The sequence below is a fragment of the Pezoporus occidentalis genome, unplaced genomic scaffold, assembly GCF_034315485.1.
Source record: "Pezoporus occidentalis ecotype Australia unplaced genomic scaffold, CSIRO_AGI_Poc_V1 ctg41, whole genome shotgun sequence".
Lineage (NCBI taxonomy): Eukaryota > Metazoa > Chordata > Aves > Psittaciformes > Psittacidae > Pezoporus > Pezoporus occidentalis.
Window position 1 is genome coordinate 2,664,282 of NW_026915736.1, and position 22,850 is coordinate 2,687,131.

A 22,850-nucleotide genomic window follows, 5' to 3' on the forward strand; every position below is an offset into this window, starting at 1 on the left:
TGGTTTTCTCATGTTTTCATCCATTTTTCTTTTCTCTCTTTATTTGATCAGTGTATCTGATTGTACCCATGTCACCAAGATCACCTCACTCTCCAAGATCACCAAGATCTCCTTACTCATCACAGTCCTCTCACCTGTATAACTTTACTGTACCTGAAATATTCATATAGCTGTCCCCTGTGTTTGTGTTCTCTTATCCCTTTGTTAACTTTGTTTTTATGTTTTTATCCTGCTGTATATTTAGCTCTACTATTCTTTACTATCCTCATCAGGATCCATTTCTGTCCCTCATTCTTTAACTGTTCCATTCGTGTGGCTCTATGGTTAAATTGGAGATATATATTAGTAATATTGTATTGCTGGTATTGTGTGGTTTTATATAGAAGTGTATTAAAATTGTGGACCTCTTTTAGAAATAATACCCACCTAGACAAAAAAGGGGGTGTCATACGTTATGATCTACTTCTGTCTCTAAAATCTGCTTCTTAAAATTCCAAATTAAAAAAAAAAAACAAACTCCCCCAAAAAAGTGGGAATGAAAGATTTACACAATACAGCTGCAAGAGATTGTATTGGATATAAACGGACAACCACCCTTGTTCACATTTGCTTTATTGCATGTTCATAAGACAATCTACTATAGCTTGAAAATGTTTATATGGCTGCAAAAACAATTGCTGAAATCTTTACAGACTATTTACAAAATAGTCAGAAGTACTGGCTTCGCTATACTAGTCACTGGCAGTACTCATTTTTTCTTCCATCTCTCTAGGAGAAAGTAAAATAATCTGTCAGAACTGCATTTGTTCTTATACACCTGCATCTCCCCATACGTTTCATAGTTTATGTAACTCATGAATCGTGTGACATTTGCTTATTAGTTGCTCCATGCTTCATCCCAGTCAGTCCAAATGTGCTGTCTTCCTTAGGTTATCCCACCATTCAAGTGGAACTGGAAACTCCCACTGGGTTGCGCTTCGTGCCACCCACCCCTTTCCATCAGGACGATTTCTTTAGCGACACCTCTAGCCTAGAGTCACCCCTTAGAACTCCCAGTAGACTGAGTGATGTGTTAGTGACCTCCCAGGCACACGTAGATGGTACAGCAGCAGCACCGCCAGTGGTGACTGAAGAAGACACTTCACTGGATGACAGCAAACTTGACTTCTCAGTGCCTAGAGAAGGAACACCTAAAGATATTTCCATAGGCGAGAGCCAGTTGGAGGAAGTGGACCTTAAGGATTTCCCACGGTATCTTGGTAGCTATGGCGGGATATCAAAAGATGCTAAACAAAGGCAGAGTGAAGAGACTAGTAAAACAGGAGTAAGGACTGAACAGCCTGAGAGAGAAAAGTCTGGTACTGATGAGGAGATGACAGAAGAAAAACTTAAATCTCTGTTTGAGGACATTCACCTGGAAGAAGGAGCTGAGTCTGAGGAGATGACGGAAGAAAGAGTATGGTCAATTCTTAAAGGTGTTCAACAAGCAGAACTCGAAATGTCTTCAATTACAGGTTGGCAGCCTGACTCGTCAAGTGTCACTGAGCCACCAACCTTGGGACGGAGAATGGTGGGAAGCCTGCTAGATCGCTTGGATGATAGGTGAGCACCTTTGTATAGGCATGTGTGTGTAGAAGCAAGCTTTGCCATGCTGCTTTTACCTCCAAGAGCAGTGCTGGGGCTGCTATTCCACTATTCTATGAGAATATGTATATATACATATATATGTATGTATATAAAAGAAAAAAGAATAGTTGACTGGATTTGGCCTTTGACATATTTGTCTTTAAAAATGTGTATTTATCAGGTTTCATTTTTCACATAGGTATTTCAGAAGTAGTTTAAATTACGTTTAGTGGATAAAATTACTTAAAATGGCTGAAACTTATAAACAACACTTCCTTCAAGCCTGTTGCGTCATGCTGATTTAATAGACTTTTAAAGAAATGAGTTACAAGACATAAGAAAGTAAGAATGGGGATACCAGATCCGTCTAGTCCCATATGTTGTCTCCCAGCAGTGACTGCAGAGGATGCTCAGAGGAGGAGGAGAGTGGACATATATAATGTTTTCCTAGAGTACTCTCTCAAGTTCCACTTGCTTTCAGCATAATGACCTGCTGAGATGGATGCTTTCTACATAGTTATCCTCAATGCATTTCTCTTGCATGAGCTTTTCCATTCTCCCCTCGGACCTACTTAAGCTTTCAACATTCACAGTATGTGTTGCTGTGTTCAGCCTTACTGGTACCCACTGGGTGAAGAGTTCGTGCCCGTCTTTGTTTTGAATGTGGCTCCCGTGATTACTGATTGAAGGAGCCAGGTCTGCTGTAAATCAGCAGAGAATGATTATCTGCAGAGTGATCATTTGTCTGTCAGCAGTTTGCGTACTTTGCTGCTGTGACTCAGGATGCTTTAAGGTTCCAGGTAGCATTACATACTCTCTTATTTAATCTAGTAGGAAGTCAGCCATTGATGTTAGTAAACCCATTGTCTTTCAGGATTGCAAAGCACATGATCTACTACTGATGTGATTTCTGTTGTTAAGCAGACATTTTTATTCCTCATTTTACATGGTGCTAAATTAGTAAAATACATCACTTCTAGAAGTAAAAGGGCTTCTTTAAGGAGATAGCATATCAATTTCTAGCTAGATTAATTATTTTTGCTATCTTTTGTAAGATAGCAAATAGCTATAGTATTTTCATGTGTACAGTCATAGTGCTTATCTGAAAGCAAGCAAAAATGCAAAAGGGAAGAAAATGGTGTATCAGAAGTGGAGGTTAAGCCTGTCTTTAGTTAATCTGAAGAAAAACTTCAGTCAAGTTTCTATCTTCATAGAATCATAGAATGGTTTAGGTTGGAAAGGACCTTAAGATCATCTAGTTCCAACCTTCCTGCCATGGGCAGAGATGCCTCACCCTAGACCATGTCATCCTAGGCTCTGTGCAACCTGGCCTTGAACACTGCCAGGGGGGCAACCCATTCCAGTGCCTCACCACCTTCACAGTAAAGAAATTCCTCCTTACATCTAACCTGAACTTCCCCTGTTTAAGTTTGAACCCATTACCCCTTGTCCTATTGCTACATTTAATGATGAAGAGTCCCTGCCCAGCATCCTCATAGGCCCCCTTCAGATACTGCATGGCTGCTATGAGGTCTCCATGCAGCCTTCTCTTCTTTGAAATTGCAGCCTTTCTTCTCTGAAATTGTAGGTTTTATATATTTTACTCTCTCTTTTTTCTCCACCCCCCAGATTGAAGGAGATTAACATTTAACATTTGGCCTTTTTTCTACTGTTCACTATATTCTTGCTGCTTCTGAAGAGATGCCAGGATGCAGAAAACAAGGCAATAGCCTTGATAGATTGATGATTGCAACCTGAATTTAAAATTGTACTTTGTCTGAAATGTATGTGCTAAGAACGAAGGCTCAGTGAGAAGCTCGGTGCTTTGCCCTTCTGCATGTGATATAAGCACTGAACATCTGTCTATTCTTTTTTCATTTTCTCATAGTTCGGACCAATGTAGGGATTCTGTTACCTCATATGCCAAAGGAGAAGCAGGGAAACCAGAAACAAATGGAAGCCTGTCTGAATCCACAGCAGAGGCGAAAACTAAATCCTACACCCAGGAATCTTTAAATGATGTGGGAAAACAGAGTGACAAAGAAGCCCCAAAAACAAAGCCCCAGATTTCAGCTGGTGCTGATGAGCAAATGTTATCATCAACAGCATATCAAAAATCTTTGGAAGAGACTAGCAAGCCAACAACAGAAAGCAACAAAACATCTGTGCCTGTCAGTGTGAAGAAGATGAGCTGGGTTACTTCTGAGGATGGCAAGCCAAGAACAAGCATCCAGGAAGAGGAGGGAGCAGTAATGTCTGAACAGAAGGTACAGTGTGTCCTGTAATAATTAGCTGTGTGAGGGGTCCCTATTGCTTGACATAATTTCTTGTAAGACTTGAAACGTTGTTTGTGACAGGGGTCCTTTTTTTTTTTTTAAAATCCTTCTTTATGCCTTTTCTGTTTATTGCTAAATTAAGAAAAATGGAAGTTAGTGGAAATTTATATTCTGTGGTATGAATAGAATAAGGTGCAGTTGGGGAAGGCAAAGTTGCCAAGCAGGGCTGCATAATCTTCTGCCTGACTGGCCTTGAGCCCTGGAAGAGGTTAGAGCAGCTTCTGGGACTGCTGTTCCACATCGCTGGGGAGCAGCCCCCTTTCGTGCCCCAACATACCACCTGTGCAAACAGTGCCAAACAGCTCAGCTGTCCTCCATCTGTTCCAGTAAGGTGATGCTGCTGGTTTCCACTCTTTTGTGACATTGAAACGAGCGAAGAGAGACAGGGACTCTTCAGTCTCTATCCTGCTCCTCGTCCCCAACTCCCCCTGCATTTTTCACTCTGTCAATTTGCAGAAAAGTAAATTTTGGGTAGTATATAATCTCCTCCTTATGTTTTTTGTTTCGTGGCCTCATTCGTGCCAGCTTCAAGGTGCATCCAGCCAAGAGGAATCAAAATATTGCCAAATGTGTAAAGCACTTTTCCACGTGGTGGGTTTTTCTTCTTAAAATTTTGCAGAGGTACTCCCTTTCAGTTCTACCTTGCCTGGCATCCTTAACTCAGAACCTCAGTATAAGTTTTCTTCTGCCAATGAAGATTTTTATAGCTTTCTGAGTTGCTTATATTTATTTCCCAGAAGCTTAAAAGCAAAGTTCATTCAAAAAATGCCTTGTAGCCTTGTAGCTGTGCGCACCTCACACCTCAGCAGTGGGAGGGTTGCCATGAAATAGACCACAGGGCCAGCAGAGAACCAGGCTGGAAGAAGGAATTGCAGTTTCTTCTACGTTCCGCTATCTGCTGAGATTGTCTCTTCCTGCGTGTAATACAGGAGGAGATTATAACTTCTGGAGGCTAAATATTTCAGTAGAATTGCATCTACATGATATAGTTGGTTTTTTTACTGTAGCACAATAAAATGTTGGCAGTGGTGGGCTACAATAAGTCATTTAGGTTTAAATTAGTTCATTTTTGATTATACAACCAAGAGGTCTTTTATTAGATGGTAACATAATCAGTCTCAGCAGTTATGCAGCATATGATTGCTATTATCTTATTAGTTTGTGACACAGTTGAAGCAGCAAAGGTCTTTCCTAATGTTCACTAATTACTGGAAAACTTTAAAAATGTAAGAAAGAGCCTTCTGCAAAGGCAGTTAAAGGCAGATGGTAGAGTTCCTTCAGTGTCAGTAGGCTTTGGGGCAGACCTTGGGCTTATATTATGCTACATTTAAATGCAGGGCTAAGCATAGATGCGCACTTTAACATGCTGAGGGTGTGCAGCAGTGCCGCACTTCCCCCTCCAGATTCCTATCAGGGAGAAGATAAGTTGTCATCTCCTTTTGTGTGCTTTTTAATTTTGGATACCCTGCATGGATTAGGAAGAATAAGATCTTGCTTTTCTTATGCGTGCCTTTTGCGCTACTCCTGCTTTTCTGATAATGGCTGATAATCTTCTAAATAACAAGTCTTTTTATAGACATGATCTTTGAATAAACTGGTATCAGAAAATAATGTCATTTCTAAATGTGGATCTCTCACAAAACCCAAATGGGTAACAAACTAGTGTTTGTTAGAATGACAAGAATTGGTTCTAATATCTTGTTGATATTCCTTCAAGAATTCACTTGAATTAGTCAATAGTTTAATTGCTAACACAGTCCAGTTCCTGGTGAGACACTTCATGTGCCATCATGAAAATAGAAAAGAGAATTTCAACTGCAGTCTTTTGGCAAGGCGTTCTTCAGAAATGCTCAATAAAGAGAAAAGTATGGAAGAAACAGATTTATTATGTGGAAAGAAAGGGGAAACAAATTCCACAAGTAAGAGATTTTTTCTGTGACCCATTTGGAAAGAGCTAAGAAGTAAAAGTCATCCAGCTGCAGGGTGAGGGCTGCGTCAACGTTTTGGCATAGAGTTTGCAGCAAGAGATAAACTCAGATGACTGATACTGGGTTGCTAGCTGGTGACGTGAATGAAACAAATTGTTGGCCTTGTCCCAAGTCCAGGTAGGTGCCCAGGAGTTTACAAAAGCAGTGCAGCAATGGTGTAGGCCGTATAATTCTCTGCAAATGCTCAAGCATCAGATTCCAGTGGTCTGTTCAAATGAGCAGAGCAAAGCACTGCTACTGTATTACCCCAAAGAAGATGATGTCCACCATGTGGTTGAAGTGACTTCCAGTATTAGAATTCCATCATCAATAAACCACTCTTTATTAAAGCTCTTTATTAAAAAGAACTCTTCCTCCAAAACCTTTGTGCCCTGTGGGAATCTTATGCTTTTTATTACTTCTTCTGGATAGGATTGGAGTATGATTTCTTTGCATGTATATATGCTTAGTTAGGATCAGAGAACAGCAGGAGATTTTATATGCAGATGAATACTGTCATCCTGCCCTAAGTGCTTTTTGTTTTATAGTCCTTTTTTCTTCCACCCACCTATTCCTACTCTTATTTTACACATAATTTCTGAGAACTGCTTCTTGTTTGGGATGCCTTGGGCCAGATTCAAAGAGAGAAACAGAAATGCGGTTAGCAATATCCACTATTCATTACTTTAAAATCAGGTTTGGGCTTTCATTAAGTAGTTACAGAGAAAATTTTCAGATTTTTGTGATCAGAAAAGGTTGATTCAGCCAAATATCATGTGAGACAAGCCTCTGTCCTGGGTCCATCACACACATAGGTACAAAGCCCTCTGCCAGGCTTGTGCACACGGAGCCGCTCAGCCCCAAAGCTGAGGAGCTACTTGGAATTTGAAGGGGAAAACACTGGGGCTGTCAGAGGGCACCAGGGTGAAGTAGGTGCCTGCATGCAATTGTGGTACTTGTTGGCACCAAGCTGAGACCTATATCAGGCTGTTCCCCCTTGCCCTGAGCTATGGGTCTACCAGTTCCCTTCTTAAAAAGTAAAGAATGATTGCACTTCACACCACAGTTTTGTTACTTAAAAGTAGATAAATACTGAGCAGGAAAGCCATTTACATGGAGAGGTTCTTCAGAATGCTCATTTGTAATCTTTTTGAAGGTGCTTGCTCCACTGAATCTTTCTGTGTGACTCTATGAGGGAATTAACTTCCCATACCTTGTGAGTTTATAAAATCTGTTTTAAATGTTAATTTTTGAAGAGGAAAAAACAAAGAGGTTTTTTTTTGTACACAAAATTTTTAATTGCTGTGTAAGATTTAGGAATTCCACAGGTCAGATGCATTTCAAATACCGTTTTCCTTAGACTTAAGAGCTGCTTAGATGTTCCATACCTGGTATCAAGCTGCAGCATGCTGAGGAGCAAAAAGGCCTCTTCTCACCATATACATCAAGAGCAAAAAGGCAAATCATTATGTATATAATAGAGGCAGAAAAAACACTGTCCATTATAACCTCTGTTTTCTTCTCCTAGTCCTGATCAGCATGTTCTGTTTTGCAAATGTGCTGTTCAAATGTACTAAAACTGCATTTATTAGGAATGTAGTGACAGTGACAGTGAGCTTGAGAGTGATTCGAGTTCAGATGAAGAACAGAGAATTACTACAAGAGTTTATCGACGGCGGTTAATTCTGAAGGTATTTTGTGATTTGAATTCTTGAGGCAACTCTGGCATGTACATGGGTTTGGAGTGCTGTGTCAGAATGTCAGGTTTGGCATACTGGAGTCCCTCTGGTAGTTTGCTTTCCATTGCCAGTGTGTATTTATAACCAAGTGCTAGATAGTCTTTCCTTGCTTAACCCAGAAGTCTATGGTTGTCTTATGCTGGAAAACAACTGTGCTGCATGGCATGTTGTGCCCTTCACTGCCACTGTTTTGCATGGCATCTTAAAGACTACAGCTAGATGCAGTGTGTTGGTCTGATGCAGAGCAAAATGAATTACAGACAGATATGAGTGACTTTTTCGTTTTCTTAAAAAAAAAAGAATCTCTAAATTAGAAGTTTAAAAATTACAGGAATGTACATGAGTGGGATACAGGAGAGTAGTAGCCATGTGCTCTGGTTGAAACTTGTGGTCCTAAGTGCTTAATGTGTTCTGGAAAGCCTCCTCAAAACAGCATGTGATCCTGATTTGAAACCTACCAAAGTTAACAAGAATCTTTGCATTGCTTTCAATATGCTTTATTTAGAATATTTATTTACAGATGGCCTTTATTTACAGCACAATGTACTTTATATACTGATAACAATAGCACAGTCATATAAAGAACTGCTTTTGCCCTCATATTTTTTCTTTTGTGTTCATATAGTATAGCATTATTTGCCTGCAGCAATAGCATAAGAAAATAATTCTGCACTGGAAACCATTATGTTAATCCCTCAGTAGTTTTCAGGATTTATTAGATTCTTACTAGAAAATCATGCAGTCAAGCCATGAAAAAGACAGCCAACCACCATAGTGCTGTTACAGCACCCGCTGAGTTTGCCTAAGTTATAATTGTTACTTTAGTAATGATTCATGACACTCTGATTGCACATATCTGTATTATGGTTATTTGCATGCTTAGTGAAGAAGAGAATGCAATGCAGGCACTGCACCTTGTGTATGGTGTGGATGGCCCATAAGTTGCTCCACACAACTACTGATCTGTCCAAGATACAGACACTTTTGGAAAAGGTAGGATTCCATTTCTAAGTTTCTTCACCCTGAACTACTTCAGTGTACCAGTCAAGCTTCCATTTGGGAAAAGACAGGAATTGCAAAAATTAGCTCAGTAGAAGTGAATGTTTTGCCCGATACCTCATCTTTACAGGCAGAACCTGCTGCATTCCATGAATGGCCCTGGGCTGGTCAGGATATAACCCTTCATCAGTAATTCCCTCTGCAGATAAGACATGACTAGTAAGAAATAGAAATGTGGTTTCCATTTTCAAACAGGGCAGGTGGCCTGTGGGTGATTTAACAGACCCACGAATGCTGTTAAGAGTGTTTCTGGTAGGACGTAAAGTATCCATGTGCTGAAAGTTTTAACGGCTGCATAGTTGGCCTGTGGCTGAGGTCCTCCACCCAATTTATGTCTGAACTATTTTAGTGTCGGCTGGTTTGGAGTCAGGAAATGTCAGAGTAGAAAACAGAAAGTATTTAAAAGGCAGCCTTCACTTGCTTTCCAAGTGCATCCACACGGTTTAGCGAAAGGCACAGAAATTTGTTTTTAAATGTTGTGGTGTAATTTGGGATTGAACTTTTAACAGAGCAGTGGTAAAGCAGTGTATATAGTTTTGTAATCTGCAGCTAGTGCAGATGCAGTCAAGAGGGTGTGCATGGTGAGTTGAAGGCGGCTGAACCTGCTCTGTTGAGAATGTGTCTGATCTGAACTGGATTAGAAGTGTACCTTTCTCTTGGTTAGAAAATGCGTGTGACACTTCTGTCATTTTTCTGATGATTTATAGCTTCTTTTTTATCTCCCACTCTGCATCACCAGAAAAGCTTAGAACAAGAAAAATTTTCAAAGCAGCAATCATCAGGCCTTTTAGGGAAAGAGTTTGATAGTGGAAATAACCATTTCAGTAAATATATTTTGATCATGTAAAGTTCCTGAAATGGTTGGTGGTATGAAATGGAAGAATCTAGCTTTAACATTGGTAGGGATCTGGACTTCAGTTTTCTGCCCTGAGGTTCAGTTTGGGTACTCCGAAATCTCTGTAAGAGCATGCACAGGCTGAAGAACAGTAACTTGTTCAGGGAAGAGGTCTCGGGATGCACTGCTCAAAGGCATGGAGCAATGCTCTCGGCCTGCTGAGTAAAAATAACTCCTGTGTTTCTGCCACAGGGCCCCAGGCTGTGGTTGGGAGCTGCAGGCTCTTGCCTGCCAGTGCCTGCTTGCCTAGCAAGTGGGTCCTATGCCCGGTCCCACAGCCCCAGTCCCCCTCCGAGGCTCACACTGAGCATAGCTGGCATTGCTTGCATGGAGCAGTAGTAAGAGGAGAATCAGACTCTCCTTCTACTCCTGCGTTTTCTGACACTCTTGGCTAGCCAAATAGTCGTTATGGCGATGATGCAGAGTGGGAGGCAGGGGTATTTTCTGTCTGGCTCCCCTGTCCCCCAAGCAGTAAACTTGCCACACACTAATGCTGAAATGTCCCAAGGCTTTTCTGCAGTCACACCTTGACCATGGGAGTACTTGTCTTACACTGTCTCATGTTACTGTTACTTAGGAGCCAGCACTAGAAATCTGTGTGGAGTTTGCATTCTCTGGAATAAGAACCATTAGAACATCTGAAGAAACTGGACGCAGGCTTCACAAGTGGATGGCAGTGCTGTGGCCATGCTGCCAGTCTGCTCTGACAGCTTGTGCCAACAGCAGCAGCACAGGGGGGATGAGGGTGCGCTTGGAGCAGAGCTGCACATGGGAGCTCTGTTGGTTTAGTATAGCATGTATTCATTACTGCCTGCATGTTGCATTAAAAGCAACAGAGGTACTCATGTAGCCTGCAGGGATAAAATTTGGTAATGCTAAAACCTTGAAGGTAAATTGAGTCCTGTGGAAAAAAAGGCTTTGCTATGTGCCTCCACAGCTACTTTCAGGGCTGAATTGCTTCATTACCTTTGTTCTTCTTTCCCAACTTGTTTTTCTTTCAGTGCCATTCTGCATTATTGCTAACACTGTTGTTTCCGTTTAACTGCTACCTTAGTTCTCTGTCCTACCCCAGATATGGAGAAAAGCTTTTCTCTTCCCTGAAGGTATTTTCCCAGCAGTCCAAGAGCTGAGTCCTGTCAAGTGTTCAGCACTCTCAAGCACATTCCCATGGGAGTTAGCACTTCAGAGGGCTGAGCCCATAAAACCAGACAAGCAAGGACTGATGCCCATTTCCACATGTAATAGGATCATATTCTAACCTCAAGGTAGTGCAGATGTTTTTAGTTTTGCTTCCTTTCCCCTCTTCTGTTCACATGGCATTGATGGGATGGAGCATTGCAAAAGAAACGGGGTTTTATGGTAGTGCAGGAATGTGAGCAATTAGCACACAGGGGAAAAATAAGAGTGCTGTCACAATGTGCACATTCAGAGCTGGATCCAAAGCTCCTTTTATTCACTCATGACAGAAATCAGTGTCTAATTTTTCATGCTTTTTCAAAGGTTGTTAAATCTTTCATGGGTACAAATTTTTGGCAAAAACTGTTTAGTCAGATTCTTGCCAAAACATTTATGGTGGAATTCTGTAATGGAAAACAAAATAGATTTCTAAGCAGGGGTTATTCAAAGCTGATGCAATTTTCTACCTTGCATTTCTATTATTTCTTGCCAATTTATATTAAAGATTTGTCTCTTTCCGTGCATTTTGCCCATGAAACACCCTATTACTGTGTGGAGGGTTTGTTTCAGCCACACTGCAGGAGTGGCATGGAAGCCTGAGCAGCAGTCAGTCAAAACTAGAACCAGCAGATTTCATTATCTTATTCAGAAGAAACTTAATTATGGAAAGTGAAAATGTGGCCATCCTGTAGATGAGAAGAATGAAGGGCCTGTGCCCCGGGAAAGGCACATGGGAGTGTGTAGTCAGCTGAGCACAGCCTCTCTGCTGCAGTCCCTTCCAGGCTGGGAGAGCTACAGAGTTGTTCTGCTCCATAGCTGCCCTCACCCTGGAAGGGACCGGTAGGGTCAGAGCTGCTGGCCTCAGTGAGATAATAACGCAGAGATAAATTAAAATGCAGACTGCAAGTGCTGTTGTAAGGGCTGTCCATCATGTTATGCTCCATACAACAAGCAGCAGACCTATGACCCAGCTTTCAGTATTGGACTATGCCCTGCCCATTTGCAGCACCATTTCCTTTCAGGTCTCCTTGGCTTGCCTGTTGGTTTGTCGGGTTTCCCTCCCCCTGCCCCCGTGGCTTTAGCAATACATCTGCAAGTCCAGACTCAGCACAGGCACAGGCTGAGTTGTGGCATCTGATTAACAAGGTCTCCCTGAGTAGGCAGAACTCACTAATGAAAATTGCCTTAATGAAAGATGTTTGTTTCTACTGCCACTGCCATAGAGGCTTGAGACCCCAAGGAGACAGACAAGAGACGCAGCTGCTGTTCATGCATTACAGGAATGTGATCTCGAGGCTGAAAGGATTATGTCTTGGTAGTGGCTTAGACCAGTAAGGGAAGAGGTCTGAGCACTCTGTACAGCTTCTGTTCCCACTGCCTCTGGTCTTTGGTGAAATTAAATATTTAGGATCTTCCCATCTTGCTTATTTCCACCTGGTTTTAAATTCCTTTTTATCTGTCTGGGTAAGAGACATCCAGCCACACCTTTTTTCTCCGCTGTTACAACAACACTAGATGTATAAAAGGGACTCTAGTAACAAAACAAACGTGAAAGAAAACCAGAGCTCAAATCTGCAGTGAACTTTGGCACAATACTGCGGCACCGACTGTATAACTCCATTTATCTGGAGGTCCCTGGGAACACCCGTAATCTGCAAGTAACTCTTAAGAAAATCAATGGAGCTGGCGGAAGACTTTGAGGAAGCTGCTCTTTGCTTCTCCTGCCCTGGAGAGCAGCAGAGAGAGGATACCAGCTGGTTTTGGCAGGACCACACTCCAGTGAGCAGGGTGACATTAAAGCACTCTGCTGTGCAAAGCTTCCTGGCATGTTCTGGGGCTGAGGCTTACAGACTGCCTTTGTATGGTCTAGTCCCAGGGATATAACCGAGCTTCCAGTAATCATGGTATTAAGTTTTCTCCCTGCTTTTCTAAAGCTGTTGGTACTGTGACAGTGATTTTAACTGGTCAAGGGTAAAATAAAGCTCACATAAGTGTGATGCAGCAGAAATAATTTTATTCTTCAGCTGTGACACAGATGCAGCAGCTTTGCGTTTAGAAACAGTTTTTGTTGACAAGGTCATCTAATGTGCCATTCTGACCCAAAGCTGGTTTGATATCTGACAACTAAAGCTGCCAGTGGATAAGGTAGTTTTGTTGGGCTTTTTTTTCCTCACAAACATCCATCTTTATAACTGCATAGGATTACAAATGTCAGTAACTCAGATCTACCTCCTGCCAATTGTGAGCCTGCCTGCAATTTGTTTAACTACCCACCAGCAAGAGAATTATGAAAGCTGGATTTCACGCACGCTGACTGCTGAGTATTTACAGCATTTATCCTTAAACCGTGCTTAAAGAAGCATGTAGCTAATTAAAAAACAAGATTCATCATAGCTTTAAAACTGCATTTTTTTTTCCAAGACATTTCTTTCAGTGCTTTGATACATTTTTCGTTTTAAAGCTGATCACAGTAATTCTCACTAACTTGTTTTAAGGAATAACCTTGCTCATAGCAGCAGTAAGGAGTCAAAGGACCAGTACACATAAATAATATTACTGTGCCATGTAGTCTGGTGACCTTGCTACTGGCCACGATGTTTTATTTCTGGTTTTCATGGGTTTTATTGTAATGATTTGGAGATCCTGTTCATGAGAGGGAATGCCTCCATACGTCTGTGCTCCATGGGGTAAGAGGGACATCTGGGCCAAAGTTCCTTCTTGTTCCTTAGGGCACTCTGTGAAACCCTGCTGGGGAGTCTCTGAGCCCATGGGTGTGAGGCCAGGGAAGGAACTCTGTGGCTAGTTCCCCATCTGTTATGTTTCTGATTAAAGTATGAAGTCTTCAGAATCAGTATTTCCCCCTGTTTCATTGTGGGCTGGAAACCCTACAGGTTTCAGTTCCCAAAACTTTTACAAAACTGCCTGCATGCCACAGCAGCAGTCCCAGTGCTGTTCTCACTTCTGCTGTCTCGCTCATGAGAAAGGAAGGAGTGGGCCACCATCGCTGGGGCCCCGCTCACTGTGGGGGCAGCCTGTTACTTCCCTCCTCCTGACATCAGTGCTTAGGCAGGTATGTAATTTCTCCTTTCCTGGCCCCACAGAAGAGTCCTTCTGAGGAACAAATCGTATTGGCCCAGCCTCGGCTCCATGTAAAGGTTTCAGCAGCCATTTGTTCTGCTGTGCTGCTTCTTGGGATACCATCATTCCCAGGCCTGGGGACCTCAGTTAGCTCCCTTCAGCCCTGCATGTATCTCAGGTGCAGGTCCTTATCCTTATGTCTGTATGCAGTGATGTCCACCTTGCTGTGGAAACTTCCTGTCTCTTGGTGATCCTTACTAAAGCATCAAAATTCAAGATTTACAGTTTCTACATAGCCAGTGAAAGTGCAGGGGAAGAGACATGTAAAATGTCTGAAGCTGTTTAATTACTTAATTACCAAGTGGTGATTTTGTTACAGCGTTCAATATGAAATAAGCAAAAATTCTGCACTTCTGAATAATGACAAACACTGACTGGGTACTCGGTTAGCAGCAGGGGTCTTGCTTTTCAGTGCTCCACTCTGGCTTCTGCCTGCTGCAATCCCTCTGAAGTGAGGAAAATGGAAAAACATGACAATAGAAAGGACCACAAATGGCTTGTAAACAAAAGGAAAGATTTATTCAGTTTAGAGCTCAGGAGTAGCATACAGACCTCATGTAATGTGCATTTTGAAAAAGGAGTGTTTGTAGGGTAAATAGATAAAAAAATAAACAAAGCATCACTGTATTTGTTCATTATAGAGCAGTGCTAGGAGCTTATATAGATGACTGTAGCATATAGACCACAGTAAACAGAAATTTTATTTACCCTGTGCTACTTAGTATGTGGAAGCATTATGAAAGCTTGCTACTGAGCTGTAATACTCTCTTTTCAAATATTATTTTGCTGTTAATATTGAGATGTTTTATGCAGTGTTTCTTTCTGCTTCCTCTTTCTAGTTGCCATTTCTTGCATAGTGGGTTGAGGGTGAGGGAAGAATTAAAGTTTTAATTATTTTTCTTGTTTGTTTAAAGGGTTATTTGTGGAAATTTTTCAAATGCGGGCCAGCTGTATTATGATTATGTTTGTTTTATTTATGTGAAATAAGTAAGCAAGACAGTGGATGTTTTCAAAGCATTAAATGCAGTGATTGCTGAGAGGTTTGGAAGCATGACTTTATGAGGTAAAACTGCCACAGGTCTTCTGGAACGTAAGTTTACGATCACCAGCTAGCCTTACACTCTAATGTCATTCATTTATAATTTGATCAATAATTCTTGTAGTGGTATTTAGTCACTAGCATAGCAGTTAGGAAACTGCATTTGCATTTATTTACACTGGTCCTATAAATTGCTGGTACTACAAGAAGTGCTGCTGATTTCATAAGTCATGCACCAGACTGAGGCTCCTCACCAGGTCAGCAGGCGTTACTGTGCCAGGAAAAGCGTCATGTAAGATACCTTTCTCCATTTTAAATACTGACAAGTCTTTTATGCATGTGTTTAAGATGCAAGCTATAGGCAGGGCTGTCATTTTATGTCCCAAATTTCCTCCACCTTATTTTGGCGTTAGGCCATGTTTCTGTGTGTGCTGAGCACCCAGTGGCTATGAAAATCTAATGGATGTCTGATTAGAAATTATATTGTCAGGAATTTGTGCCTCCATCTCATAGGAGTCAGACTGACTGCAAAACAGTTTGTTGCCAGGGCAGTGTCATGTCATGAATTAGTTAAAAAGAGCAATGTGCTAGAAGCTCATTACAGGTTTTAAGGACACATTCTGTACAGTAAATGCACAGGTATTGGCATGCTAAATGAGCAAGGCTTTCATACTATTCGTGTGACATAAAGAAAAATGTTACGTAAAGTTGAAACTAATGTGCTTGTTGCTTGAATTGCTGTGGAAGTATGTGTGGGTTTGACAGAACATAGGCTGTATTGCTAATCTTATAACACGTTCTTTAGGGTGAGGAAGCAAAAAACATTCCTGGTGAATCTGTAACAGAGGAACAGTTTACCGACGAAGAAGGCAACGTCATCACAAGAAAAGTAATCATGAATTACATCACTGCTGAGTCTTTGCATTCAAGTAACCTCTTTTAACATAACATACTTTCTCCCTTTAGAATCTAGAGGGGAAAAAAATCAATACTTTTCATGTATTACTTCCTACAGATCACCCGGAAGGTATTAAGACGCATTGTTATCCCCCATGAGAGGAGAGTTGGTGAAATGGTAATGGAACGGGGACTATGAGGAAATAACAGTAGATGGAGAGGGTTGCGTTGACTGCTAGAAAGTGCTGCTAAAGGGCTGGGAGTTTGCATTTAACAAGAAGCCTTGGCAAAGTGCGGTGTTTGCAGTTATTGACAAGTTGTGTGTTTGGGTAACGGGGCAGGAGGGTCTCTGTCAGTGCTGTGTGTGCGCAGGGGCTGTGTCAAGGTGGCCTGGCTGAATTTTTTCAGAAGCATTAAGGTCTGTTTCTGTATAACAGGCAGCAGGCATAAACCATTGTTTTGGGGCCGGTTTGTGCCATCAAGATGAGCCGTGCCTCTGGGTTTGTTTAAGCCCTTGCAGGACTTGTGCCTGACACCGGTAGGGTTAGCGTGTTGCTTTTTTACCAGCCCAAAGGAATGAGCTGCAGTTTGGTCTCCACCGGCTTCTCGCTTACCTGCATAGTACCTGTGTGCTAGTGACTGAGGGTTTTCAGGATATCCAAGCAATGGCATCCTCTGCAGGCAAGCACCAAGACAAGATTTCATCCCTGGTGAATAAAATCAGAATTCCTTCTTCAGAGCCAGACTATGCCCAGCCTTTACCACCCCTAACAATAAAGGAGAGTAGTGGGAAGGGCAGCCTGTTTGTCCCAGCCCTTCTTGTGGGGGTCTCTGAGTTTATGAGCAGGTGCAGATAGGGCAGGCTGTGCCTCAGGCTGTCCTCTGGCCCAAGGAGGCATCAGAGGAACGGGCAGCACCTCTGGAAACAAATGGCTTCAGGAGAGCTCATGTCGTGTTCCTCAGCACATGGCCCTAGGAAGTCCTTGCTCCCTTTAAGTTGTCATTGGTGTTAATGGAATTTTTTGTCTGAGTAAAGAGAGATTCAGAAACATAGAAAGGTAACAAGTACCCTTTATCTGCTGGTAACTAAAAAAAAATAATAAGAGGAAAGAAAATACGAGGGGGAAGGGATGATGACACAGAAATAAGAGAGTTGGAACAAACATATTCCCATCCCCCTTTTATAGGCCTCTATCAGGGAAAAAATAAATCCTGCCCAGCAAAGGGGAAACATTTTCAATTTGCTGCACCAGATTAGATTAGTCGGAAGCTACAAATAGTTACAAATACATCAATGCAGATCACCCAAGGGGTAAATTCTGCCGATAACCACACGTAAACAGATGCCTTTCTCTGATGTGAATGAGGCTTGTGATTACTGGAGTATTTATTTTTAGATAATTATTGAGCTGCTTTTAATGAGCAAAGATGAACTTTATTTTGGGGTTTGCTGGTTTAAAGAGATCGAAACCTGCACTGCTTGTCACTGTCATTGGTTTTACTTATGTGTTGCTACGGTGGTGGGTTTTGCTGGCTTTCCTCCTCATGCCTTTATTCCGTTACTAACTCACTTTAAAGCACAGACGTTGTGAAACATCATAAGAGCAGCCACAGCCCATGCTGTTGCAAATGTCCGCCGATCCCAGCTGTCCCAGGAGGCTAGTTGGGAAAGGTGATTTTCCTTGACAGTGGCGCTGAATCTTGCTGCAGTTGATGGCAGGGGCTCTGCCAAGGGCTGCCAGCCAGTTGGACAGTCCAGCCCAGGGTCATACTGAAATTGTAGACCTGTGTTTGCTATTTGAAGATGATATTTCAGGCCTGTGCTTTTGCAGCTCAGCAGAGTGGATAAGTAGATTGTGTGTATCTTTGAAATGAAGTGTTGATGTGATTTAACTGCTTTTTGCTTATACTGTTACAGCAAAACGCGGAGCCTGTTTCGGAAGCAGGTTTATAATTACGAGCACTCTCTGAAAACTATGTTAATGTTTATACTTTTCCTTTAAAGCAGGGAGAAGCTTATAAGGTTAAGACAAAGAAAGAAGTCAGACATGTGGAGAAGAAAAGTTACTCATGAAAGCTGAAAGCCCACCACTGAACGGTCAGTGTGATAATTTTCTTCTGCTGCTAAAGCCTTCTGCCAGCACAGCGCTGCACAGCATGGGGGCTAGCACCTGGGCTGCACAATGGCTTACCTCTCCTACCTTGACATTGCTTTTGAGCTGCAATGCTGAATAGATGGCCCTTGGCCTTGTAAGCAGAAAATTGCCTTGAGTTTATATATAGAAACTGGCTTTTTCTCCTTGGAACATAAAGCAAAGCAATACTGAGGCGTGTGTAAGTTTTTGGGGAGTTTTACAAAGTCTAGTGCTTGGAATGCACAGCACTCTCTACTCCTAAAAGTCAGCTTCAACACAAATAGTAAAGGAGCTGAACACAAGTAAATCTACTGGGAGAGAAAAGCTTCTTTCGCTGTTGGGCATTTGATCTCAGGGCAGTTATGCAAGTCAAAGTCCTTCTAAGAGCCAGTGAAGTGTCTCAGTATTTGCAAACAAATAATCCTTACCAACTGTTTGTTGTGAATTTTATTGATCCAGCCTTAATGATTGTTACAAAACAGCAGCTGACAGTATAAGGGTTTCCCAGACTAAACCCAAATGCACAGACTAAGACACCCTACCAGGGGCTCTGTAACAGCACGCCAGAGCACTGTGGAGCCAGAGGCTGCTTTGTCATGATCACGTAGCTATAGTCAACAGCAAATGTGCTTGTAAATAAAGGAGTAGCCAGTCTGTGTATATCATTGATGGTCAGTCAGTTCTGTCTTCAAGTGTGCATTTTTAGGACCTTCATGTCTTTTTTCTACTCAGAACTTTTCTTAACTTTGGTGGGTTTTAGGAATTGGGAAGAGTTTATGAAGTGCAAGTCTATGTGTTATCCTTTCCTTATACATCTGGAACAAGATTGACTGTAGGACTTAAGAATAGGATAAACAGGACGTGGAAAAGATATCAGATAGTGATGTGGAGATAAAGGACAGAAGCAGAGACTCTCCTGTGTCATTTGTCCCTTCCAACTGCTGCAATGTAAAGACACCTGGTTGTACAGGCTTTCTGCATATGAGCAGTGCCATTTAAGAGCAGCAGCACACAGTGTGTGGGATCTAGCTGAGGGCATTATGGGATCAAGCCCTAAGGAGCGAGCTCTTTGAGGTGACTGGCATGGTTTCAGCATCTGGTAAGCACCTACTGCGTCCACCTAGCATGACCACTGAATTCCTGCTTTTATTGAGAGCCCTCCCATGTGGACTAATAGAATAATACTGTTTCATGCGACTTGCTGCTCTGAAAACGGAGGTGATTCTTTTGACACACCTTTCTCCTTCATAGAGCTCAACAAAAGAAAGCAAGCCAAAGGGAAAGCACTGCTTGTATGAAATTGTGACCCAAGTCAGCTCCAGTGCTTCTCTACTGCCAGTCTGCAGGGTGGGACCAGTGGAAATTTGTGAATCCAGAGGCACTGAAGGCAAGATGGGGCACTGAACCCCATAAGCATTGCAGATAAAGAGCCTGCTGGCACACAAACATCATGCAACACACATTGGGTGTAAGGGAGAAGCATTTAATTTTAATACCATATGGCATTAATAAGGCAGTCCTTGCCTAATATGTGAAACATATTCTGGCCTTCAGAAAGCTACAGTTGTGAGTTTCTCAGAAACACATTTGCTCCCATGACCACTGATGCATTTCTCCTCTGATTTCCAGTAGGCAACTTTTCTGTGCTAGAGCCCCTGAGGAACTTGGGTAGTCTTCCTTACATAATAGACCTTTGATCGGGGGAAACTTTGTCCTTTAAGATGAATCTCAGTGGTCCAAACTTTGATATGATAAGCATTACCAAATGTGTGTTAAGTAGTTGTGAGTCCAGTCAAGAGTCTATTGAAAACATTTTATTTGACTACAGAAGTGGATGTATTTGCATAGAAGAGATTGTCATAGAAAACCGATTTGTTTCATGATCACAAAAGAGAAAAAAATCCTGTTTGGGAGGCAGAGGTGTTGCTTTTCTTTTGAATGTTTGAAAATAGCACAATATTAGCTAGATTTTGCTGTAAAACATCTTTGTCACCATTGCAAATAAATCCATTGTAAAATATAGGTTGAAAGAAAAAGACAAGCACTTTTGCATGCAATTCTGCTGGACAGCACAGTGCGAGCTGGCGAGGTGAACAGGCAGCTTTTAGCAACAGGATAGATTTATGGCGGCCATAGATGTGGACAGATTGTTTTAGCAATAGAAGGACAGTGTGAGCACTCCTGGGAAGCGTGTGTGGACCTGTGACCTGATTAATAAACAGGCATGTCCATGCCAGCCTGAATCCTGCAGGCGCTGCGCAAGACACACATCCAGACAGTGCCCAGGTGCTGGGGAACCTGCAGGTCTTCCAGCTCTCTTTGCTGGTGTCTTTCTGTTTCTGCTTCCTGCATCCTTGCTGCAAGACATCACTGTTGTACAACAGATGTGACTAACTTGCTTTCCTTACATGTATGCCTGCACGACTGTTGGATAGGCGAGAGAGCAGGAGCTGGACTCCCTGTCTCCTTGGTGCCACTCACAGAAGCCAGACAGGAGATGGATGGGGCTGCTCCTCTTCCTCGTTTTGTCCTTCGCCAAGCCTCCTAAAGGCTGGACTCCACATTCCTAGCTCTCCCAGTCATGTTTCCCGAGCAACCGGCAGAGGTGGACGTGCAAGGATTGCGGGTTTTCTCACCACTGCGGGGATGGTTGTGCACAATAAACAAAAATGTGCTGTGAAAGCAGCAGTGTTCTCATTCTGGAAAGCATGATATTTCTTCCACTACAGACAGAACCTATTCCTTGTCACCACTGGATCTGATGAGCTGATACGTTGTCTGGGGTGATAAAATGCAGAGTGTTGCAAACATATTTGTAAATCAGTTCACGAGCAACGTGGACATCTGCAGCTGCATTTTCTCTTCATGCCAGGAACTCCACTAATGTCCCTGCTTACCTAGAAATTGTGTGACTTACCCTATTGCAGAATTCCACAGTACCAATTAGAACTTTTCTGTTTAGTCTGGGAAAGGTGGGAAATGGATTCTAACAAGGTATTCTGAAATGATATGTGCCATCTTTTTTTTCCATAGGACTGTGTGCTTTTACTGCCAGTATTCTAGAGGGACGTTCATGGAAGAGAAATCAACAGGAATTAAGCATTCACCTATAAAAGTGTGCGTGTGTTTGCTGCTTCCACACATTAACCGCATGGGTTTTATGAAAAAAAAAAAAAATAAAAAAATTAAGTTAGCATGAGCCAATTTACAGAGCATGGAAATTCACGTTCATTCACAGAATCGGAGGGTGCGCAGTTACCGATGCAGTGTATATACAAGATGCCATGCTGTTAACAGCTTCTTTCAAGCAGTTTGATGTCATCTCAAAAGAAATAAATTCCTGTGGCCCGAGGGGATGTATGAAGACGAAATGGTTAAACCATGGAAAGACACTAAAACTACTAAAATCCAGAACAGCTCGCCTTATTTTTCTTGGACCCAAACTGTCAGGGTATAAAACACTATTTGTTTCTTTTTTAAACATCAATAGTTTTGCTGTAAATAAATGACACTGTATAAATTCTAACAAAATAGAATAAATGTTGATAAGGCACTGCCTTTTCGATCACAAACAGAATATTGCAAATGCATTGAGCAAGCTAGGTGTCTCAGATGGCTGCACCTACAGGGATATTCTGGGTGTATCTTCACAGATTCTTGTATATTAGCAATTATAATGTTTGTATATGCAAAAACGCTAGCTTGATTTTAAAAAAATCTTTAAAATCTGCTGCAAATTTAAATGATTCCCAAAATGAGGAATTCTGTAGTTCTGTGAAAATTTTTCTTCAGAGTACTAATATTTTGATGCATGTGTTTCACCTTATTTTGATTAAATCTTTTCCAGTTTTGCAAACACTATATTGCAACATGAAAAATAAGATTTTATCTGTAAACACAAAGCCCTTCATCTAATATTTGTTGCTGTTGCCAATTTTTCAATGAAATGACCTAAACCCCATAACATATACAGTAGTTGCATTATGGGGAGGGGGGTGCTATCTGTTCTCGCTTTATAACGGGGGTAATGCTTGCAGCTTTAGAAATGGGTTGGTGCTCTAAGGAGCAAAAGTTTGGGATATTTTTAAATGAACTGAAGAGAAATTATTAGCTAATAGACTGGCAGCACGCTGTAAAATTATTACTGTATTGTGTACTGGCTATAAGATGTAGAATCTTTCAGTAAGCCAATCATCTGTAATCATCCTAGCAGTGTAATATTAGGTTGTTAAGGCTGCTGTGTTTTAAAGGGCATTTTTATTTGGGTTTTGGTGAAATACTTTAATTTGTTGATTATATTCATATGGAAACAGCATTCATTGATAATAGCTCTAATTACATATGTATGAAAACAACAAACACTGGATGATCTAGTTGATTATTTAAGCATAAAATAAATTGTGTTAAAACTCTTGGATAATGTGTTTTTGGCAGTGTTCTTGCACCCTAAGGCTGTGTGGCTTCACAAGGCCAGCTGTTAACCACCCCTGTTTTTTTACTGCTTTTCCTCTTGGTTTCTTTTGTCTGACCCACTTCCTTGTCTTACCAGTGTGACCAGCCATCACTTGGCAGGCTGTCCCCAGGTGGGGGAACAGGGGGAAAGCACAGCAGTCAGCACATCCTCAGCAAAGCTAAGGAAAACCCTCCTCTTGAGATGCAAAAGATGCCACAGGTGTGGGGTAGGGACCTGTGCAACAGGGGTACGTGCAGCCTTCTTCTCTAACATGCGATAACTCTGGACCTCCTCTAATTTCTTCTGCCCCATCAAACCCAGGGAAAACAATGCCGAAAGCCATTTCTCCTGAGTGTGTATCAGTCAGACCAGTAACCAGCCCGCTGCAGA

The 22,850-nt window shown here is 41.8% G+C and overlaps 1 protein-coding gene across 10 annotated transcripts in view; it reads left to right on the plus strand.

Annotated features, from left to right (window-relative positions):
* The window catches only part of ANK3 (ankyrin 3), a 379,098-nt gene extending 356,671 nt beyond the window's left edge, over nt 1–22,427 (plus strand). For 2 of the 10 annotated variants that reach the window (XM_062634018.1, XM_062634021.1), the window contains 6 exons: nt 930–1,602; nt 3,515–3,893; nt 15,781–15,864; nt 15,991–16,050; nt 17,878–17,970; nt 21,041–22,427. In XM_062634018.1, the coding sequence (XP_062490002.1) occupies nt 930–1,602; nt 3,515–3,893; nt 15,781–15,864; nt 15,991–16,050; nt 17,878–17,946 (1,265 nt within the window). In that variant the 3' untranslated portion in view covers nt 17,947–17,970; nt 21,041–22,427. Of the gene's footprint in view, nt 1–929; nt 1,603–3,514; nt 3,894–7,521; nt 7,621–15,780; nt 15,865–15,990; nt 16,051–17,877; nt 17,971–21,040 lie in introns of all 10 variants that reach the window. The other 8 variants (XM_062634019.1, XM_062634026.1, XM_062634020.1 and 5 more) reach the window with 6 other exon arrangements.
* Nucleotides 22,428–22,850: the final 423 nt, after the last annotated feature.